The sequence below is a fragment of the Hipposideros armiger genome, unplaced genomic scaffold (assembly GCF_001890085.2).
Source record: "Hipposideros armiger isolate ML-2016 unplaced genomic scaffold, ASM189008v1 scaffold_852, whole genome shotgun sequence".
In the NCBI taxonomy this organism is placed as follows: Eukaryota; Metazoa; Chordata; class Mammalia; order Chiroptera; family Hipposideridae; genus Hipposideros; species Hipposideros armiger.
This window is the reverse complement of record NW_017732202.1, coordinates 215,636-238,026: the sequence shown is the minus strand read 5'-3', so window position 1 is coordinate 238,026 and position 22,391 is coordinate 215,636. Positions and strand designations below refer to the sequence as shown.

The 22,391-nt window shown below is 35.2% G+C and overlaps 1 protein-coding gene across 3 annotated transcripts in view; it reads right to left on the bottom strand.

Moving 5' to 3' along the window:
• The window catches only part of UBE2E3 (ubiquitin conjugating enzyme E2 E3), an 88,734-nt gene extending 66,365 nt beyond the window's left edge, over positions 1–22,369 (bottom strand). Inside the window, exons 1-3 of one of the 3 annotated variants that reach the window (XM_019629400.1) lie at positions 22,022–22,369; positions 21,262–21,480; positions 19,434–19,484 (exon numbers count right to left, since the gene is read on the bottom strand). In XM_019629400.1, the coding sequence (XP_019484945.1) occupies positions 19,434–19,484; positions 21,262–21,455 (245 nt within the window). In that variant the 5' untranslated portion in view covers positions 21,456–21,480; positions 22,022–22,369. Of the gene's footprint in view, positions 1–19,433; positions 19,485–21,261; positions 21,481–21,923; positions 21,992–22,021 lie in introns of those variants that run through there. The other 2 variants (XM_019629399.1, XM_019629402.1) reach the window with 2 other exon arrangements.
• Positions 22,370–22,391: the final 22 nt, after the last annotated feature.

Genomic DNA, 22,391 nt, shown 5'->3' with positions numbered 1-22,391 from the left:
AAACCAATGAGAATATATTTAAGTCCAATATAAGCTCCTTACTAAATAAACTCCTTCATCTAGGAATCCCAATTAAGCAAAATATAGCTCCTGTTACAAAAGTAATGTTCAGGATATACTGTCCACTCTCAAAATAAATAAGAAGACTCCTTCTCAAACAAAAAATTATGCATATACTACCATAAGATACCAGTAACAAAACATCATGGGCAAACAGACATGTGTTTCAAAACAAAATGCTCTGGAAAACAGCCTGCATTTCTGTACTGGGTGTTGAGCTCTCTTACAGACCTTTAACATCTAACCACCACTAGCCAAGAAGAGTTAGGTTATTAATCTTCCTTTTACAAACTGGGGTGTGCCCCAGTTCTTGAAATCTATGCACAATAAAATGAGGTAAGAGGAAACAAAAGACAAGTGAATCCATTATAGGTAAAAAACACAGACAGGGCAATATTCTAAATTCATGCTTGTCCAGGACACTCCACACTAGCTACCTGTGCCTTTGAGCACTTACCAAGTGGCTAGTCTAAACTGAAATATACTAAGTGTAAAATACACACCAGATTTCAAACACATTGTACCAAACAAAACAAAACTGGTAAAATAGCTCAATTATAATTTTATATTGTTTGCATGTTGAAATAATAATTTTGGATATCTGAGTTAATAAAATAAAAATTTCATGTATTTTTTTTTAACTTTTAATGTGTCTACTAGAAAACTGAAAATTACATATGTGGTTTGCATTATATTTATACTGGACAGCACTGTTCTAAATCATGGCATCTAAATCTATGAGTTTAGAGGATTTTTATCTGTAATCATTTCTAAATTTGTCTCTAACAACAACAACTAAAAAGAGATGTATCTGCCAGTTTACACAATCTACATTTCCTGTCCCTTTTCCATACATTTTCACACCTCTTAGGATGCCTTGCTAACAGCAGTGAAAAATACAAAATAAACATAGTAAAATATAATATAGATTATACTTGAAAACAGATCAGAAGACATTGTTACTAATGTACTAGTGCATTATCATGCAGCCAACAATTGATACACATTTTCATTAAAACAGCAATCCATTAAAATAAATCCATTCCAAGAGGTGGTTAGTAGGCCAATCATAAAGTCAGCCTAATTCCTAGAATTTCGCTTGTGAGCTACGTGTGGAAGGCCACATGTACTTCTAGCTGATGCCAACAACTGGGCTTCTATGATACTACATCGCCTGCTACTTGTGCTAGTTAAGCCCTTGAAATGCCATGCGCCAACAGCTAGAAAAGTAATTTCTTGTAAACTTCCATTATTAAAATACAAAGACATGGACAAACGTCACATTTTTTTATCACCAAATGTTTAATAGTGAAGATTATCATTTTACTAGACAATTTATAAAATAAAATTGCAAAATCTCCTCACCCATAGTTGAAAACAATGTATCAGATTTGAAAGATGATTTGTATCCAGATCATTTTCCCCCAGAACCATCCATTTGTCACCATCCATTTGTCAATTAGTTACCCCAATCTCTAACCACAACTCAAGTTATAAACTAATCTGTGACTTCTAAATCCCAACTCCTCTTTTCAATACCCTGCAGAGATTTCCTATTGCCCTCACATGTCAGGGTCCTGACCTTCAGTTTTGAGAGGTCTCATTAGGCCACTTCAGGCCTAATCTCTATTTTTTTCTTTTCTGCCTATTCCATCCATTGTGCTTGAGCAAACCTACTTATCTGGTGCTCCATCAACACACCCGTTCCCCAAGTCACCTCTTTTGTTCTATTTCCACTTCTCGTTCCCCTACACATTCATAGTAGGAAGAGTTGACTTCCAGGACTCGTGGCAAAAATTTTCTTTTTTTCCTCCAGCTATTTTAAGAAGCTCTTTAAATTCTACTTCAACATATGGGCTCTCGGCTTTCTGGAGGTTATTTCTCTCCCACCTGTCTTTCCTGTATAAGTGACGTATTTTACCTTGTTTCTTCACACTAATTTACATTAAATGTAATTAATTCATTTATAAAACTCAAGCTTGCAAGGAAATTTGTGGTCCCCTAAACCTCCTGAAATATTACGCTGATGTGTTTTTCTGAAGTTGGTTCATAGCTTTCACTAGGTTTTTTTAAAGTCCAGGGAGTATAACCCCTCTAGTGTTGTTTCTAGTTTCTGCCTCTTTAAGAGTGTGTGTGAATTTACATCATTCAATCATTATGAATCTTGATAAATTTATCACTGATGTAACTCTTTATGAACAATACATATCCTTTGTAATGCTGATGCAAATGTTTCTCCTGTGTGTTTAAAAGTTTTGTTCCTTCATAGCACCTGTTTTACATACTGGAATTTCAATTACCTCCTTTATAATTTTGCTTATCCATTCAAAATTAAAGTTAATCTTCAGAGTCTAATCATGGCCACCACACTGGACAACTCCAGGGGGTGCCACCCACACTGTATTCTGTGTTCAGCACAGCAAGGTACAGTGTGAGTAGCGCCCCTAGAGCGTACAGCGTGGATGTTTTGGGTCAACCAACAATACATAGGCCCCTTTCTCAGTTTTCCAACAGTTTGACTTTTTATAATATATTTAAGATTTCATTCATCTTGAGCTTATATATTGTAAAAGTTGTGACTAACGATTTTTTAAGTCACTATTCATTTATCCTAATATCATTTAGTAAGTAATCTTAACTCCAGCTTTGGAAAGTTACTTTAACATTATTTTTTTAAGGGTGTTTAATATACTGAATCTCAAGCTGCACTTCTATTTAACATAACTTTAAAAAATATATATATATATATATATATATATATAACTCCTATGTGCTAGAAGTGGGTTAAATTTTGATAATGAAAAATGCAAAATATGGTTGCTGAACACAAAAGTCTTAGTCTTATCAGAAAAATAAAACCATTATACTGTGTAATATCTTCTTATTTTGTCTCACTCATTATTACTATTTGCCGACTAGAACTGTTTTTTAAAAACCTTTGTATTAGAATTGGTTCTAATACCTCATTTTTCAAAATGTTCTTTAATAAGCATGTCTATTTATTTTGTCACAGAACTGCTGTTTACAATTATGTGCAACATATATCATGTATGTAATATCTAATATACTAAAAAACAAATGAAACAATTATCTGCATTTCTGAGAGGAGTTAAATAACTTGTTCAAAATCTCAGTTACTTTGTGGAGCTTGGACTTGAACTTGTATTTGTCTTACTTCAAAGCTCTTTATCTTGGGGCCGGCCAAGTGGCTCAGTTGGTTAAGAGCGTGAGCTCTGAGCAACAGGGTTGCTGGTTCAATTCCCACATGGGTCAGGTGAGCTATGCCCGAGCCGAGCTGCTGCTGAGCTGCCAACAGGTGGCAGGATGGCTCAGCTGGTGAGAGCACGTGCTCCTAACAACAAGGTTGCCGGTTCGACTCCCACATGGGATGGAGGCCATAGCAACTAAGATTGAACACGGCACCTTGAGCTGAGCGGCCAGATGGCAACTGGACTTGGAGCTGAGCTAACTGCGCCCTCCACAACTAAGATTGAAGGACAACAACTTGGCTGTTCTCCTTCCCCAATAAAAAAAAAATCTTAAAAAAAAAGAAATTGAAAAAAAAAATAGCTCTTTATCTTGAGTCAGCTGGCCTTCCTGGATGTACAGAAAGGACAACAGTTTTTTTTGGTGGGGAGAAGGTTCTCTTTATCTCTTCCTTCACAATATTTATACCTTTGCTTTTTTCAAACTTTATATTACAGTCAATTATTAAATAACTACAATGAGGGCACCGCACCCCTGACTTTTCTTTCCCCTCATTATTCACAAGTATCTGCAATAAACACAATACAAGCTTTTTGTTAAAGGGAAATACATTTTATTATTTTAAGGAAGAATTCACTTCTACTTCATTGAATTTGGGAGTTGAAATATACCAAATGATGCTCAACAGCACAACTGATTAGGGAAATGGGAACCCTAACCACAATCGGATACTAAACACCCACTAGGATGGCTAAAATGAAAAAATAAATAAAATAACAACAGAAAATAAGTATGGCAAAGATGTGGAGAAATTGGAGCCCTCATACATTGTTGGCAGGAAAGTAAAATGGTACAACCTTTGTGAAAATCAGGTTTGGCAGTTTCTCAAAAAATTAAACAGATAATTAAAATATGACACAGAAATTCCACTCCTAGGAATATACCCCAAAGATGTGAATATTCAAATAAATGCTGGTACAGGGCCGGCCGAGTGGCGCGATGGTTGGGAACTCGCTTGGGATGCCAGAGGGCCCCGGTTCGGATCCCGCATATGAGGGCCAGTGACACTGCCCTCTACAGCTAAGATGCTGAGCAACAGCTCAACCTGGAGCTGGGCTGCCGAGAGTCGCCGGCGACGGCGTGGGCTGCAGTCCCTGTGGCAGTGGATTGCCATGGGCTACCGTGTGCGGCCAGCAGCCGCAGTGAGCGGCCGTCCAGAAGCCGGCGACTGATCTGCCTCGCCAGAGAGGAGCGCAATGATGGTGCCAACTTGGGGCCAGTGAAGCAACATCCTCCACAACTAGATTGAAGAACAAAACGACAGCAACTTGTCTGTTCCCATCCCCCCAATTCCCCAATAAAAAATCTTTAAAAAAAAAAAAATGCTGGTACACAAATGTTCATGGCAGCACTACTCACAGGAGCGAAAAGGTGGAAACATACCCAATGTCCATAACTGATGAAGGATAAAATACACCAAATGCTTTTATTTTCTATTTTGTATTTCATGAAATGCTCAATCATTTTTCTTCTTTACTCTATTGGTGCAGTCAGAGGACTGGGAATTGCCATTCTTTGCAGTCTTGTAAAAAAATTCTTTTGTTGAGGGGTATTAGTCTCTACTAATAAATAAACTCTACTTGTTTTTACAATTGTAATAGTCCTATTCCTCAATTAAATTAGACAATTGTCATTTTGGAGTAATGGTATCATGCTAGGGGATTTAGATCATATTTGCCTCAAAAAACGTTTAAGGTATACACCTGAAACTAATAAATAAATACATAAATAAATAAAATGTTTATGGTAGTTTCCCATCTTTTTCTATGCTCTAGAATAAAAGATAAATTGAGAAAAAGCTACCACTTAGAAGTTTAGAACATATTATACATAAATGTATAAACAAAAGTACAAATTCTTTTAAGTTATTTTATATATCTAATTTATATTTTCAAACGAATCGCCCTCTGTTGATTATCTTAAGAAACAGCTGTTAGTTTTTGGTTTTTTCCTTCTTTTATAAATAAAAACACATATTAGTGAGATTTAGGAATACTTCTGGTGCTTTTTTCATTCCATCATCCTCCGAAGTTGTAACTTACTATATTCTGATTTACTTCTATTTTCAGCTGTTTGTACTGAAATTTCATGCCCTCATTAACTCATTAAGCCACACACACAAAACTTCAGCAGATCCCTCCCACACTATTACCAATACCTTTCTATTATGACAGGCAATCAAAGTACAGGGGGTGCTTAAGTTAAAAAATAGCTAGCCACTAAACTCAACTAGGAAGCATGATCTTAACTGTTTTCTCTACTTTCATAGAGAATAAATGGTATTTCATTATCTACCCTGCCTCTTTCCCACTCTTCCCATCCCAACTAAGACCTTAATACTCTTCTTAAAATGCACATTCTCAGGCCAGCCTTGGACCAACTACATGAGAATCTCTGCTTTGGATAATTGCTGATAACAAGAATCTCTTGATTCACCAAGTCCAACCAGAACATTGCCCACATTTACCATACAACTGGAGCATTTCTGAAAGTGAAAGGGAATGCTATTAATAATTACACCAAGACAACAGAGATACACCAGGATGTATGGTGAAAGCAGGGTTCCTGTGGTGCTCCACACTTTGAGAATTTGGTAGTTTCAGAACTATTTTCAATTAGTAAGTTCATTAAAATTATTTGAAAATGTAGTTCAAGAGCATTATACTAAGAGCTGAAAATATAAAGAAACAAAAGATGCATATATAGTCCTGGTGCCCAGTCCAGATGGGAAGAAAGGGCACATTGACAAGAGACAAGAGATGGAAAGCAGAAAAATAAAAAATACTTAAATGTCTCAAAAGAGAAATGTGCAGGAAAGTCTTCACAAGAAGATGTAGGATTTGAAAAGGGCCGCAAAGGATCACTGCTATTGTATTTGGAGGATTCCAGTCATTCCAGACAATGAGATAAGGTAAACAAAGATGCAGAGCCAGAAGTCCCATGTAATGCCCAGGGGGTGGGAAACAAACCCCTTCTGCTAGAAGGGGCTTTCATACATAAGGGAAGATAAAAATAAAGATAACTTAGGCACCAAATACAGAGAATTTTGATGGACAACCACTGCGATTTCTGAGGGAATTCCATAATCAAAAAGCAACATTGACAAATGTGGCATGAGTGCCCAGGGAGATAAGAGGGGACAGAAAATACAAAGGTGAAAAAAGGATAGATATTACACGTAGTAAGAAATACTAAATATTAAAGAAGAAATAGCAGAAAGAAGAGATTTCGCGTACATCAAAATGGAAGGTGAAAGTAAACAGACATAAGGTGGGCACCTAAAACAAAAAAGAAATTAAAGTAAGTCATGAAGAAAACACTGACAGTTATATTACCAAATGGAATTATTGAAATAAAATAGAAGAGAAAAAAAAACATATTAAAAACAAAATGAAAGAAATACAAGACAAAAAAGTGGAGAAGTAGCTATATATGGCTCAATAAACTGAAGATAAATGAGAAGCCAGATGTGAATAAGGAGAGAAAAGATGACAGAATTAAGTGGGCTTTAAAAATAAATCTCAGAAACAGTAAAAAGTTAATAATTAGAAAGAGACTGGAGGCAAAAGGAAATGAAAAGTTCAGTTTGAGGCCATGGGGTAGCAGAAAAATCCTGTTAAGAACACAGGTTTTTCTATAAATAAAATTAAATTCACTAATAACAACAAGATCATAGGAATATACGAAGATACATATTTGCAAGGGATTGTGTGTATGCACATGTTAAGCTCATGGAAAAGTTCAAATTTAGTGAGATTTCAAAGTTTGGGAGAGGTATACAGAGTAAACTGCTAGAGAAAGAAAATTCCTTTTTTTTTGCATAGAAGACAATTACATATGCAGCAAAATCACACATATTTGGTCATGATAGACTTTACATAGAGATCTACGACAAATTATTATGCATTACTTGAAGCAACACTATACAAAACTTTTTTTTTTTAACTATAGCATAATGATTTGCTATCATTACAATGTAGAATCTAGCCAGTAATTTGCAACTGGAAGTAATAGCCCTTCCTCTCCCAAGACATTTAGAAGGAGAGGAGGTACTTTCTGGTGGCCACAATACTGGGGGGGGGACGTGGGGAGGCGGGGATGGGGTAGAGGGGGGGGCTACTGTAAGCATTTAGTCAGCAGAACCCAAGGTTACTCAATGTCTTCCAAGGCAAAGTATGCTCAACCCCACATGCCAAGGGAGGCCCTGATGAGAAACACCATGAGTAGACAAAAAAGGTTGTTTTGACTTGTATATTAATAATAAGGTTCATTTGTCAATTTAATTCTTGTGATAAATTAATTTGATCCTGATAAAGGTCTTTAAATTCTACCTTGATCTATTTTAATTCAGAACTTAAAAATAGAACTTTAGTTCTAATAAAAATATTTTAGTTATTCTAATGCTAAAACATTAATTAGCCCTTGACAAATGATCAAGAGGTGGCTAGGAGAATGTAGTGTTTAAAACAGCAGCTTCAATAAGTATTCAGTTTTCAAAATAACATCTAGGGCAATGGTTAAGTTGAATGCATGCATTTGCATTATTTTACCACCAAATATGTCCATGCAATTTTAATACAAAGTTTCCTAAGGCAAAGCAATTTAAGTTGAAGTTTACTTAAAATTAAGAAGATCTATAAGGATTATAATGGCAATATACTAAAGTACTGCAATGCATTGAAACAGAGCAACGATTCTGAAAAAGGATACTAGAAAACCAACTAATTATTTTGAAAAAGAATAAAAAAAACCAACTGGTGAACAAGGGAAATAATTAAGCATTTCTTCTGCTTTCACTATGTAACTTACCAAACTAGGTAACCAAATAGAAGATGTGGGTATGTGTCTCTTTAGAGATGTATTCCAATGAATGCTAGCATCACAAAGACAACCAGATCTTATGTGTCTCCTGATAGAAAAAGCACACTACCACCTGAGAAAGAAAGAGAGAAAGAAAGAGAAACCAAGCCTCTTGACCTAACTCCCAAATTTATAGGAAACACTGAACACAAAGAAAGATGTTAAACTGCACCATAGGAATGCAAGCAGCAAAATCCAGACTCTCAGAAACTCAGCCCCATTTTATCATTAAATAAAATGCAAAATTAGAAAAAAAAAAAAAAAGAGGGAATTTACAGATTAGAAGAGGTATAAAAGACATATCAACCAATCACAATGTGTCTATTTCAAAACTGATTCAAATAAATTGTGGGGGAGGGGCTGTCTAGGACATCCATAAGACATTTGTAAATTTTAAAAAAACTAAGGAAGTTGGATAAAATTTTTAGATCTGTTAATGACATTGTGGTTAAGTTAAAAGGACACTGAAATATCTGTTCTTTAAAAATACAGATGAAATGTCTGAGATTTGATGTAATATGGAGGGTGAAATGGGGGGGTTATAGATGAAATAAGATTGATCAAGGGTTGGTAACTACTGAGACTGGGTGAAGGTTACATGGGGATTCATCACACTAGTCTGTTTACTTTCGTATATATTTCAAGCTTTCCATAATAAGTTATTCTTAAAAAACTTAGAAACCTCAGCAGGAGAGAAAAATGATCATTTAGAACATGTTTATTTTAGGGTTTAAAAAAGAATAAAATGAATACTTGGCATAGTCCTCTGATGGTATGGGGATATTAAGCATCTGGAAGGGTATAACAGCAATGTCTTTTAAATTTTTAAACAGACACTGGTGTAAATAAAATAAAGAAAATCAAAAGGTACAGTAGTTAAAACTGTCACTGAATTCCACATTGATCACATGCATCTAAATTTGTGTTTGAATCCTTCAAATGCCAGATTTTTCCTCATTGTGATAGCAGGTAAATTTACTACAAGCATGTATACATCACAAATCCAACAAATAAAACCAATACTCTTAGAAACAAGTGTGAAAAAGAAAACCATAAAGTCAAGGCCTTATGGTACCCTCTGTATTTTGTTGTTGCTACTGTTTAAATTGGGAAGACTACAGAAAGCAATAGGAAGCTATAAAAAAATATGTAGGTACAATCTTCTGAGATCGATTCTCTAGGGGAACCCTGAATAAATGGATTCTTGACCTACTAAAATTTAATGTCAAAAAATGATCCATTTGTAAAGGACCTATAATGTTGTAAATGGCAAAATGAACTACAAATAACCACCCTCAGAAAGGAAATGAATGGTGTTTATAAAAAGTGAGACACATGGATGTAAAGAGAGGATCATCACAATGATTTATAAGTAAAGGAAAATAAAATAAAAAGGTAACAAAATTCATGTTTCCCCAGGCCTTTCATTCAGACCAAAACATGTGGAGCTATACTCCCAAAAGCAATTTCAGACTAGAGATGTCTTTATTTTTCCCCAGACAAGCAAGAAGTTAAACAGAATGACAAAGTACATTTGCTCTGGGACAATGAAGCAGCAAAGAAACTTTCGAATGGCATAACTGCTCCAAATCCCTACAAAACAGGCAAACTAAACCTGACAATGAATGAACACAGCACTACTGCAATTCCTTTCCAAGTTTTGTTTCTTGCAAATAGCCATAAAATTAAAACCATTATTATATACACCAAGGATCAAATAAAGGGGACTGGGATTCTTAAAAATTTAAATGATCCTAGAAATTTGACCTTATTGCTATCATTCTTAAGGTAATCATTTCCTACTGACCACCACATCCAAAATAGGCACTAAAAACAAGCTTATGCTGTTTACCTGTACACCCTTATAAAACCCATGAAACGTTGAGAAAAAACTCAAAGCTTTACAATTTAACTTTAGTATTTCATTTAGACAAGATGCAAAGCGCAGATTTATTTGTAAAACTCAGTACTTTCATCAATCTAAAATGAACCATGTAAACCTGGCAGGTCACTGAGAACATAGGTCTGTTTTGCTAAGTGGACGGACCAGCTCCTCTTCCGAAGAGCCTCATAAGAAAAAGCAAATCCCTATACTAATATCTACAAATAATTTTTGTATAAATTCACAAGATTAGGAAAAACAGTGCTTAAATAGACTATGAAACTATATAAAACAAGACAAAATTAAAAGGAATCTAATATAAAGCCAAATTTCTGTGAAAAAATCAGATCTGATACAAGTATCAAAAAATATTAAATTGATCGTTGCTAAGAAATCAGCATTAAGATTCTCCTGAAATCCTGTGTGACTGGGGCTTTTCTCCACAAAGCTAAAAATTTTTATCTGCAAAGAGATTTTTTCCAACTTCAAAGCAATTCATAAACATGGACTGTTTCATAATACCCCAGAGAAAAAAAGGAGAGGTAGATTTCAAGTTATTCCTTTGCCCACATGAAAGCCATACACAAAGAACTACAAGTCAGAGAACAAAGATTTGCCTTTTCTGTTATGATCATCTTCAATCCCTGACCTTCCTTACAAGGAAAGAGAATACAAACAACTGAGATATATTTACATTAAGCATGCACCTCAGACCCATAATCAACTCTGAATGCCTCTACCAGAGTTTTTCAAGCAGCACTATACAAAAGTAAAAGTGCTTCCTTTCATATCAAAAGTTAGCCCAGGTTTTTGCCCTCGATCAGTCATGTACATGCACCACATGTGTAACATCTGGCAGTGTTCTGAACAACTCTTGAATTAGTTTTGAAATATTAACAAGAATGATACTTCATAGGACTGTTTCAGGAATTAAATAGTGTATTAATAGGTACTATAGTATGGAGCAGAGTACAGTGTCAGGCTGGGTGCACAATTATTTCCTCTTCCGAGGTGACAGTGAAAGTCATCTTATTCATGAAGTATGTATCCTTTGCAGCAGAGAAACTGATTTCTCACTGAATCTCCATATGCTTCCACACATTTTCCAGCCACCTTGCAGTTAGTTGAGGCCATGTGATTAATTCATATCTTTCTTCCAGACCAAAGCACTTAAAAGCTAGCACATGACCCTCCAGCTCTCTTGCCTGGACAAATGTTCCAAATGGCAGAGCTATAAGACACAAACATCACAGATCTGAGTCAGCACATGGAAGACCTACCCAGGAGAGTACCTGGACCTACAGTGGACTTCATATGAGCAAGAGAAATACACCTTTATATGTTTATATTATAAGCTTTCTAGGTTTGTTAATGCAACACAACTAGCAAAATTTAGCATATCCTTTTATGACAAATTACACTCAAATACAAGACAACATGCATACATAAAAATGGCAAGTCCTGTGTTTAAATATTAAAGGATATCTTCCTTTCTGTATAATTCAATTTATCTAGAATAAATGGAATGATTAAAAGACAGTATCTGATAGCAAAGTGGAAAAGTAATCCAATATACACAGAATAACTTAAAAAAAACCTGATACTTATAGTTTCACCTTAAGGGGAAAGAATTTTAAAATCAAGAGTCTAAATAAATTCTTTTCTTGTTAAGCCTACAAGTTGCACACCAACAACAAAAAAACCATGATCTGAAAAATAACAACTGAGAAACTGAAAAGGGCTATTAGGGAACAGGTAAAAGAAAGGAAAGCAGAGCAAGACTTTAAAACACCCTTTCACTGTGAGTAAAGTAACTAGTCATTTGTTATTGCAATAGAAGTCATAAGCATTAAGTATAGAGGCACAACTGCTTATCTACAATTCTGGAATCCCAAAAGCTCTGAATATCAAAGCTGTTGTTTTTATTTTTTAACGTTTGGAGTAAAGTAATTTGGCAATAACACAAAACGTGAACTAGCCTGAGACTCTTTGTAGTCTCTATTTATCCCACTTACTATGAATACTCATACATTTTTGTGTGTAGAAATATGCATATGTATGATCATGGTGTATTCTTCAATTAAGTTACATAAAATATAAAAAGTACATCGTATTCCCTTTCTAAAATCTGCAAATTTCTGCACTCTGAAACACAAATGGCTCAACGCATTTGAAATAAAAAGGACTGCAGACTTGTAACAACAGAAACAAAAGAAAATCTCTGTATTGTCTTAAAATAAAAACCAAATGAAGAGCATGGCTTTCTAACCTGTTCACAATTCAATCAATGTAAAACTGAATTTTGATGATTTTCCAATAGCACTTTTCCTTGATGGTACTTCAATATTCCTAGTAGAACACAGAAACAATCAGCCTAAAGTTAGATCATGTGGGGGGTATAATTAACTAGAAGACATAAAAGAAATAAAAACACTGCTGTAAGCATTTCTAGTCTCAATAGACCATAATTTAGCAGGTACTATGGTCGCCATTCCTGTGGCATCACATATCTGATACATATAATAGTATATACATATCAGATAATATAAAATACAGCACAAGAGTAGCGGGAGGTGGGGACATCGGCTCTGAGGAAGGTGTAGGAAACTATATTAAGCAGGCGTCACTAATAAGACAGGAAAATGGTAAAAAGCAAACTATGTAAAAATTCAAGAGGTAAGGTATTAGAATATCTTGGTTGTTATGGGGGTTGTCCTAGGCATTGTAGGGTATTTAGCAGCACCCCTGAGCTCTACTCACTGAAGGTCAGTAGCAGCTCCCCTCATTCCCCCACCGTGTGAAAAGCAAAAAAGTCTCCTAGGCATTGCCAATTGTTTGGGAGGCAAGTAGGGAGGCAAAAATGGCCCCCAGTTGAGAACTACTCATCCAGAGGCAAAGGATTAGAAGTTTAAAGGTGTTTCTTTTTCTAGATTGCAATAAATTGCCAAATATACTTCTCTGTCAAAGCAGTATGGGAAAAGAAAAAAAGTCATTTCCTATTTCTCTATATCTACAAGAGATTTTATTATGTTTTTAATCTCAATTTTGTAGAGAAGATGAGAATGGCAGATGAAGTTCTCCATGCTCAATCAGAATTCCCTGGCACTCTAAGCAAGAAAGATTTGTTGATTTTCTTATGACTAAACAAACATATGTATGAGTTGTTGTTACAGCAACTCATTGGAGGGAATGAGGTGCCGAATGGTTACCAATGAAAGAACAAAACAACTTAAGAGTGTTGCATGTAGCTGCAAAGTAACCATATAACTATTTTAAATGCAGTTTTCATCCACTTTCTAATACATTATCTGCATTGAACTTAATAGATTCCAAATAAAATATGACCTATTTGGGGAGGGAGAATATTGTTTTCAACTACATCATTCTTTTGGAAAAAAGTTTTTACTCGCCATAGTACTGAGTCCTTCTGCTACACCGACTTGTATGAGGGAAATAATTAGGTTTCCCGTGATTATCTAGTTTCTTTTATTAAAAAAAGGTAGCCAAATACTTCTGAATAGTCGTATTAAAAAGTACAATTATGAAAAAAAAGTAAATAATATATGGGATATTTAATAGATTGTCTCCATTCTAAAGTCATTGTTTTGCCTGAATTTTTATTCCTGTCAATTTGACAGACTTCAATTTATTTATTAACAACTCTTCACATGTAAAACACTGTGAAGAGATACAAAAAATGTATGACAGTCTCCTTTCAAAGGAACATTAACTCTTACAGAAGGCAGACAAACAATAATTATAGTATACAGCTTTAACATACTATATTATGTATTACACTAGTGTTGAAACAACTATTAATTTACAGAAAAATAAAATATTTTAAATTATCAGTAACGTTCAAGGGCCAAGAAAAATCATGATTTCTGAGGTCTATGCTGATGTCAAAATGTAATAACTAATAAAATAATAAGAACGATGCATTGGTAAATGACCACAGTAAGGTGGGATGAAAAACACCTTCAGTCACAGTAATTCTGTACTTATCGTTTTACTAATCAAGCTTCCAATTAGGAATTCGTTTTTATAAAAAGGGAGTTCCAGGATTTTTTGTTTTTTTTGAGGAGTTGAAAATAAAATGACTAGATGATTCAGGAGATAATTTGGTTTTATAAACTAGAGTACACTCACATCACTAATATAAACAAGACCATCAAATGTATAAGTAAAAAAGAATAAACAACCTATCTTATAGGTATAGGAGGGTTTAAAATGAAGCAGTACTGTATAAGCAAGCAACAAAGCTACGTACATATCACATGTTATTTTGATCATGGCCTGCCTTCATAAATCAATTAGAAAAAGCTTCCAAAGTCTGTCCTTAGATCACAGACAAGGAAAGAATACTATGTTTAGGTAATTAGTAACTATATCAATTCAGAATCTAAATTTTACAAATACTAATATAATCTCAATCTCAGTAAAACTACAAATTCTTACAATAAAATATTTAAAATGGGAAACATACCTATCACCCTTATTTTAAAACGTTTCATTTTAATTTCTGGACAGTCAAAGCATTCTCTATTGCGCTAAGTTATCATTAACCTTATGCATATTCCTTTAAAGGGTATATACTATTTGTTCATCTTTGCCCAATATTCTCACGTTTATTTTCTTTTTTACTCAAGCTTCAAGGAACTGCTTTTCCTAACCTCAAATAAACAACTGTTTGCCTATGTTCTCAATAAATTGGTTCTGAATTGATGAAAATGAAATTATTCCTATGGTAGGATGCTGATGTACTGGAGAAAATGTAAGCAAGAGTGAGGGCATGCTGCAAAACTGTCTCTCCTATTTTAATCATGCTGTGGCCACTTTATTGACCCAAATTACAGTTACAAAACTTTAAAACATATTAACTCATATAATCCTCAACAAACCAATGAAGGGGGTATCATTTTAATATCCATTTTACAACTAAGGAAACTGAAAGACAGAAATATACCATAATTCATCCAAGGTAACACAGCTAATAAGTGCCAGGGCAGGGATACGAACCCACAGTACAGCTCCAGTACCAGTGCTTCTCAAACCTTCACATACGAGTATATATTGTACAGTTCACCTGGGAATCTTGTTGCAATCCAGATTCTGATTTAGTACTTCTGCAGTAAGGGGGGACAAGTTTCTTCATGTCTAACAATCTCACCTATGATGCAATGCTACTGGTATGAAGATCACCCTTTGAGCAGAAAAGCTCTAGTCTACACTAGGAAATGGTGTAAAGTAGTGGTAATCCTCAAAAGGAGGTAGAGTTCATCCATAGTTAGATAATTAGTCTTATGAGTAAATCAGGGTTTGCCAACTTCTGGTTTAGAACTTAATTGCTTCCTTTATTAATTTTTTTTTAAAAGGGAGTTAGCAAAATTTGCTAGTATTATAGTACCTGCTTTCTGGTTTTGCACATAAACATTAATACTTTAACTTGCTACTGTAACACCTCCTTCCAATAAACCTTTCCACATCCAAAAACTATTTACAAATGTCCCTGAATATCTAGTTTAACAGATTCAATCTGCACATATTACAGAATATTTTAAGAGCACATATTTGTGCTTTTTCATATATGAATTAAAAACCCAGTATCTTTGGGCCTGCCGAGTGGCACAGTTGGTTAAGAGCTGGCTTGGGATGCCAGAGGCCCCCGGTTCGGATCCCACATATGAGGGCCAGTGACACTGCCCTCTACAGCTAAGATGCTGAACAACAGCTCAACCTGGAGCTGGGCTGCCTTGAGTTGCCAGTGACAGTGTAGACTGCAGCCCCTGCTGCAGTGGGTTGCCATGGGCTACCGTGTGTAGCCAGCAGCCAGCGGGAGCGGCTGTCCAGAAGCCGGAGACTGATCTGATTCGCCCGGGAAGAGCGCAATGATGGTGCCAACTTGGGTCAGTGAAGCAACGTCCTCCACAACTAGACTGAAGAACAAAAACAACAGCAACTTGTCTGGTTCCCTTTCCCCCGATTCCCCAGCGCTGTTCCCATCCCCCAATTCCCCAATACAAATCTTAAAAAAAAAAAACACCCCAGTATCTTCTATACTTTTGTCGCTTGTACAAGTGGTAACTGAGACACAAGGACACACTTTGGAAAACAGGTGTAACATAAATGTCTTAACAGCACCTCACTCAACAATTCTAGTCAACAACTTTCTCTAAAAACAGATAAGGAAATACCCATAACACAATTTCCCTTCATTCTCATTGGCATATCATAAATTTATACCCTAAACTAGAATATAGTATGTAAAGAGTATAAATTGAAGTCACAAAATATTATATCCTATATTTAGGATACTTTGGCCCAAGATACTCCAATAGCTAAACACAGAAATTACATCAAACCCCTAGAAATAACATTTTATCAAGCTTTCATACCATAAGGAAAAGAAATATCAATACTCTCAAAATGTATTCAAGCAAATTTAAAGCCACACACTTAATTCAACAATTAAGCCTATCGTAAGATCACCATGGGGGTACACAATATTAGACATGGCTATGTAATAACTAAGGAATATTTTATTAACTAAATATAAGAACGGATTTAAATCTTAATCTACTCTGAGTAATTTTGGTTTTGCTGAGTTTTCTTGTATTTCATTTAACTTTTTCCTAAATGTACACAGATATACTTTCATTTCTTCCCTGGGGAACAATTAAATCTGTCACATACTTTGACAAGCTTGTAAAAATCATATTAAAACACATAATGGGATTCTGATTAATTAACTAAACATGAAAGTCAAAAGAATTAGGTTTTATCAATTTCAGACAGTATGAATTCACATATTCTAAAATGTATTAATATAGGATCCCGTTTTTAATAATATTATTTAATTTAAACTATACAATCACCATAAAGCTAAAATTCTCACCAATGCACCTGTGAATTACAAGAACACCACAATCTGCCGCATACCTGACATGAAGGTAAAATTACAAGACAAATTTGGAATTAGCTGTCAAAAGTCCTAAAATGCCTCCACTAAACACTCAATATTCTGAATTCCTGCTCAAGGGCTAGGACTAGATATTCTATCCGAAAGTATCTGAAGACACATAATAAAATGCACGAAGTATCTGGATATTTCACATGTCAGGCATATATGGAAGAAGACTGTCCCAAAACTAATAAGAAACAACTTCTCCCAGTCCCCTACTAAGATTCATATTTTTTTTCTTTAATCAGTCACACAGTCACAAAGAAGCTCATATAAAAAGAACTAGAGAAATGAAAGACGTCAACTGCAATAGTTGACAGTAAACATAAATCGTGACAAGGGAAAGCAGAGATGATGTATTCCATAGTTTTGTTCACAAGCAAGCCCAAAGGTTTGCTATTTCACTAGTCTAATGCCTAAATGTGAAGTGCTATTTCATGGACTGAAATGAAGCCTGGTATTCAAAGAGAATAAAAACAGTCTAAACTTTCTATCTCTTAGAAAGATTTTACTTCCTCTAAAATAATCCTCAATGACCTTGTGGAAACCATTCCTAGGTTAAACTGCAAAGGGTATTTCTTCAGCAACTGCAACACTATGCAACTGCTCTAAGGGCATTCAACACATGTCAACTGGGCTCTAGATTTATGCTGGTACACTAGTTTGTGCCATTTTTAGAAAAATCAAAAGAAACCTTTAAAAATGTTTGACCTTACATACAATTTTAAAACATTTAAGAGTTTTAAATTGATAGATCATTACATCTTTTATAATGGGAAATATCACAATACACTCTGCAATTTAAGTAATTCTTCAAGAGAGCAAATTTAACTTGACCCCCCTAAATGGCTACAGATTTGACACACCACTTAAACGCCTGGATGGAAATACTTTGATTTATTTATTCTCTAAAGCGGTGCTGTTCAATAGAAATATAATGCAAGCCACATATGTAATCTTATATTTTCTAATAACCACATTAAATTCGTCAAAAGTAAAAGTGAAATTAATTTTAAAACATATTTTATATAATGCAATATATCTAAAGTATTATCCTTTCAACATGTAATTAATAGTTTTTTAAAAACTCACGATATTTTACATTCTTTTCTTCATACTCAGTTTTCAAAATCCAATGAGTATTTCGCACTTAGAGCATTATCTCATTTTGGACTAAAGTGAATTGGTCAATAGCCACAAGTGGCTATGGCTACATTATTAGACAGTGCAGCTCATATGTAATACTTTCAAATCTGACATAACACTATTTTTAAAAACTAGTTCACACTCATGTTTCCTTTTTTAATGGAAATGGCTGATTACAAATATGAACAAAACTGTTAATTCACCGAGTAAATCAGGATCAGATCACCTTATCTGAGGATCCGGTTAACACAAACATTAAGAAGCAATTGGGTAATATCCTATTATATCTCAAATAAGATTTCAGAGATAGATCTGATCATCATCACAAGTGAACACAACTTGTAGCAAAAATATAGGTAAGACAAGTAAACATTTTCCTATCAAACCGTAACACTGCCTTATTTCTAAGAGCCACTCACATTCTTGACCACTTATCTCTATGAAATTATCTACAATGCTGTTTTTCTAAGTTAGATGACTTCTGGAAGCCATACAGTCACACAAAGCACTAAGTAAGATGAATTGAAAAAACTGTTTCAAACGAAAAATTCTCAACCAGTTATTTTAATGTATCTTATGCCAACCACCTTAAATTATTACTCTACAAGAGCTTCACTGAAATGAATTCTTCCCACAAATTCCAATTCATTTACTGCTTGTCATACACATATTGCAAGTACCTAAATTACTAAGCATTTCCTAAGTAATTAGGATATTTGATTAAAATGTAAATAATTCCAACAATGCATTCTCCAGAAAACAACTAAAACCATTAGCTTTGCACATAAAATTTGTCCTCAAGGCAAGTTACTGAATAAATCAAACAGAAACAACTACTCTCCTGTTTACTGCATTTACATTTTGTAACACATTCAGCAATTTCTAAATTTGGAAGGTCAGTTCAGATTGCACACAAGCAGTAACTTTAAAGCTTAGCAAAATTTTAGAAGTTTCTGCAATATACTTCTATATAAACACTCTACAGAAATATCACAACAACAAAAATCAGCACCGTTCATACCAATCTTGGTAAAAGCACAAAATCAGTATATGCATAAGTCCAAAATGTATGATACATTTTAAAAAGAATTTTTGTTGTCTTGAATTTACTTAATTCACGTTAGAAAATTTCTGTTTAATTTACTTGAAAAGGTGAAAAGAAGCAACTGTAGCCTCTTTTACAGCACATACATCCAAGGACGATCTCTTGATAGTTTTCCACAATTTGAAATTAGAACAACAAAATTTGTGTCTTACCTGCAGTTAGGAGGAGGATCAAGGGTTATTTCAGCTAGCTCCTTCTGAATTCTGTTAGTGAAATGAGAACAGACAAAAAGGATTTGAGATAGTCTACAGAATAACCGGGGAATTACACTGCCCTCTACCACCATGCAGTTAAATGCAAGGCTGGCTTTGCCTTCAGTAATGCTAACATGGCTGCTTCCTCTTTGTTCTCAGAGGCATAACCCAAATCCCTTAACAGAAACTTTGCAGCTTTTTTTTTCACTTGCTACTGTAAATAAGTAAGACATTTACACCTGATTTAAGAAATAATCCTCCACCAGCACTCAGTAAAAGACATAAAATCTATTTTAAAACACTTTTTACCAAAGAAATTCTCTTTTCAAGCTTATATGCAAATGAGACAAGAAGGGAGGAGGGAAAGCACTAGAATATTTGACAATGACTTCAAGTCACTTTTACTGAGGTAAGAATTAACAAGCTCCAGCTCTTGCACATTAATAGTTTTGACAATATTTTATCTGTCAAAAAAAAGTTTAATATTTACAAATGTCTTCACCAGTGAACAACTTCCAAAGGACTCTGTCATTATTTAACCATATCCATTTTCTCTGACCTTAAGTACAGCACTTAAGTTTAATAAACTTGGAGGGAAAGGTGAGTAAATTATATAGATTTGAGTAAAGGGGGAAAAAAGCAGTTACGTTATTTTATTCAAATTTAAAGTGTTTTCAAAACTTAAGATGTGTTTAATATATTCCTCAACACGACTACAATAAATGGACAAAGGCTGTAAATTATTCCAAACACTGTTGTTACTTAATAAAATATTCTCATTATTAAACATAATTATTGACACAAGAGATGAAAATCCATAGAAAAATAAGAGTACTTCTGAATCACTACAGAACTGATGGGTTTTTAGATTTTCTTTTTCCTTTGGTTGTGATCAATAAAAATCAACAAGATGTCAGTAGTCACTAATACTGTAGGTACATCTGACGCATAATTACTAGAATTCATGGATATTCCACTATTACCACTGATGGAATTCCATTTGACAGAATATTATTTTCACCATCACAGATAATAAAAATCAACAGGAAACAAATGATTTTTCACTTATACCCAACAAAATGTTTCTCCTGCTGTTGAGTATTAAAGTGTCACGCATATCCACAAATTTTAGAGGTAAAAGGCACAAAGACAATGAAAGTTTCAATCACCAAGTGCCACCTAAAATTGCAGAGGGCTACTTTTCAGTTTTATTTGCCCTCACAGGAATTCAGGGGCGCAACCATAATTTAACCACAAAAAGTAATACCTGGGATAGATGACTCAAAAGTCATGTTTGGAAAACTGAAAGCAAATCTGCAGCACAATTTTTAAATCTGCGTTCAAATATAGCCAAGGCCTTGAATTCACAAATTTTCTAGCAAATGTGATTGCTTCTGATCACTAAGTTTCATGAAGAGAAGAATTGCTGATCTCTAGAAGTGTCCGTTTCAATGAAGAAGAGTATGACTCATAAAAAGGAACACCCTCAATGTACCAGCTGATTTGGGTTCACCAAATTTTCCTTGCCAACTCCTTAAACAATCTGTCAGAATGTTAGTCCAATCTCTAACTCAAGGACACTTACTGAAGTTACCAAAGTACAGAATGAGTTTGCCTAAAACTATAATTCTAGGGAGGTGGCTTATATACCACTCAAAGAATGACAACTCATCCAAGTAGAAATAAAACTGATCACGAAGTAAATATTTTTCAACTGTAAAACCAACAAAACTGCCCATTTGGAAGACAACCTGACAGTGTGCGTAATCCTTCTTTTACACCTTACCTTTTAGCACTAGTGGATAACTTAGCAGTGGTTTTGCTAGAGAGTTTGGTGTTTTTCTTCTGCTGGGTGGCAGAAGGTTTTCTTTCTTCTTGTTCTTCAGGCTCTGGAGCGGCTGGGTCTCGCTGGTCCGCATCTGAACTACCACTGCTGGTGCTGGGGCTCTCATCATCGGACCTTTGCCGATCACTGGACATCTTGATGAAGTTATTACTTGGAAAACTTTTAAAAAGAAAAAAGGGGAAGAAAGGAAATGTTAAGTCTAAGAAATAAACCAATAGCATCTTCTTCTCTTAATATTCACCTAAAATCGTATTTTAATCAAAACGCTTCCAAGTGTTCACACTTATCTCATCCTACAGCAAGGTTACAGGGGAGGTGATGTGTCTCACAACGCCAGCGCTCAGGGATTTACCGAACTCAAGTTAGAAAGCCCACTCACATTTTTTTTTCCATCCCTTGGACAATCTATCAATTGTCTACTTTCTCAGAAGGCATGAAACAGATTTGCCAGGGAACTTAGGCAACGAGCATTAATAACACATGACACACTGTAAATAACAGATCTCGCTGAAAAATGTTAAAAAGTCACTAATAACGTCTAAATATTTACACGCTGACACTGGTCAAAGCTACCAAATTCCCTTTCCGAGAGGAAAACATACCCTGTTAATCGCCCATATGCTTATTTAAGGTGGCGATTCCTCCTCTGTGCACGTAAGCCTTTAAAATACAACACTTAGGAATTTAAAAATCAACTAACAAGCTGCTCTAGCCGTTTCCACAGCCAGCAGCGAAGATTCATCCGGCCAAGACCGAGCTGCCACCCTGGGAAAAAGCAGAATCCAAACTGCACCTTCTGCAAAGCTCCCAATACCATCAAGGTTGCTCGCTCAATGTTCACATCACGGACCGACATTTTGTCCAAAATAACGAAAAAAATAAAATAAAATCAGAAGAAAAACAAACAAACAAAGCCCCAAGAAGTGCAACAAATTTCCGCGGCCGAGGAGGCGAGCCACGGCCGGCGGCGACGGCCACGCAGCTCCGCGGCCCTTTGTGGGGAGGGCCGCGCGGGGGCCGCGGGCAGCGCTCGCCGCGCCGGGCGCCAAGTGATGCGAGCAGCCCAGCCG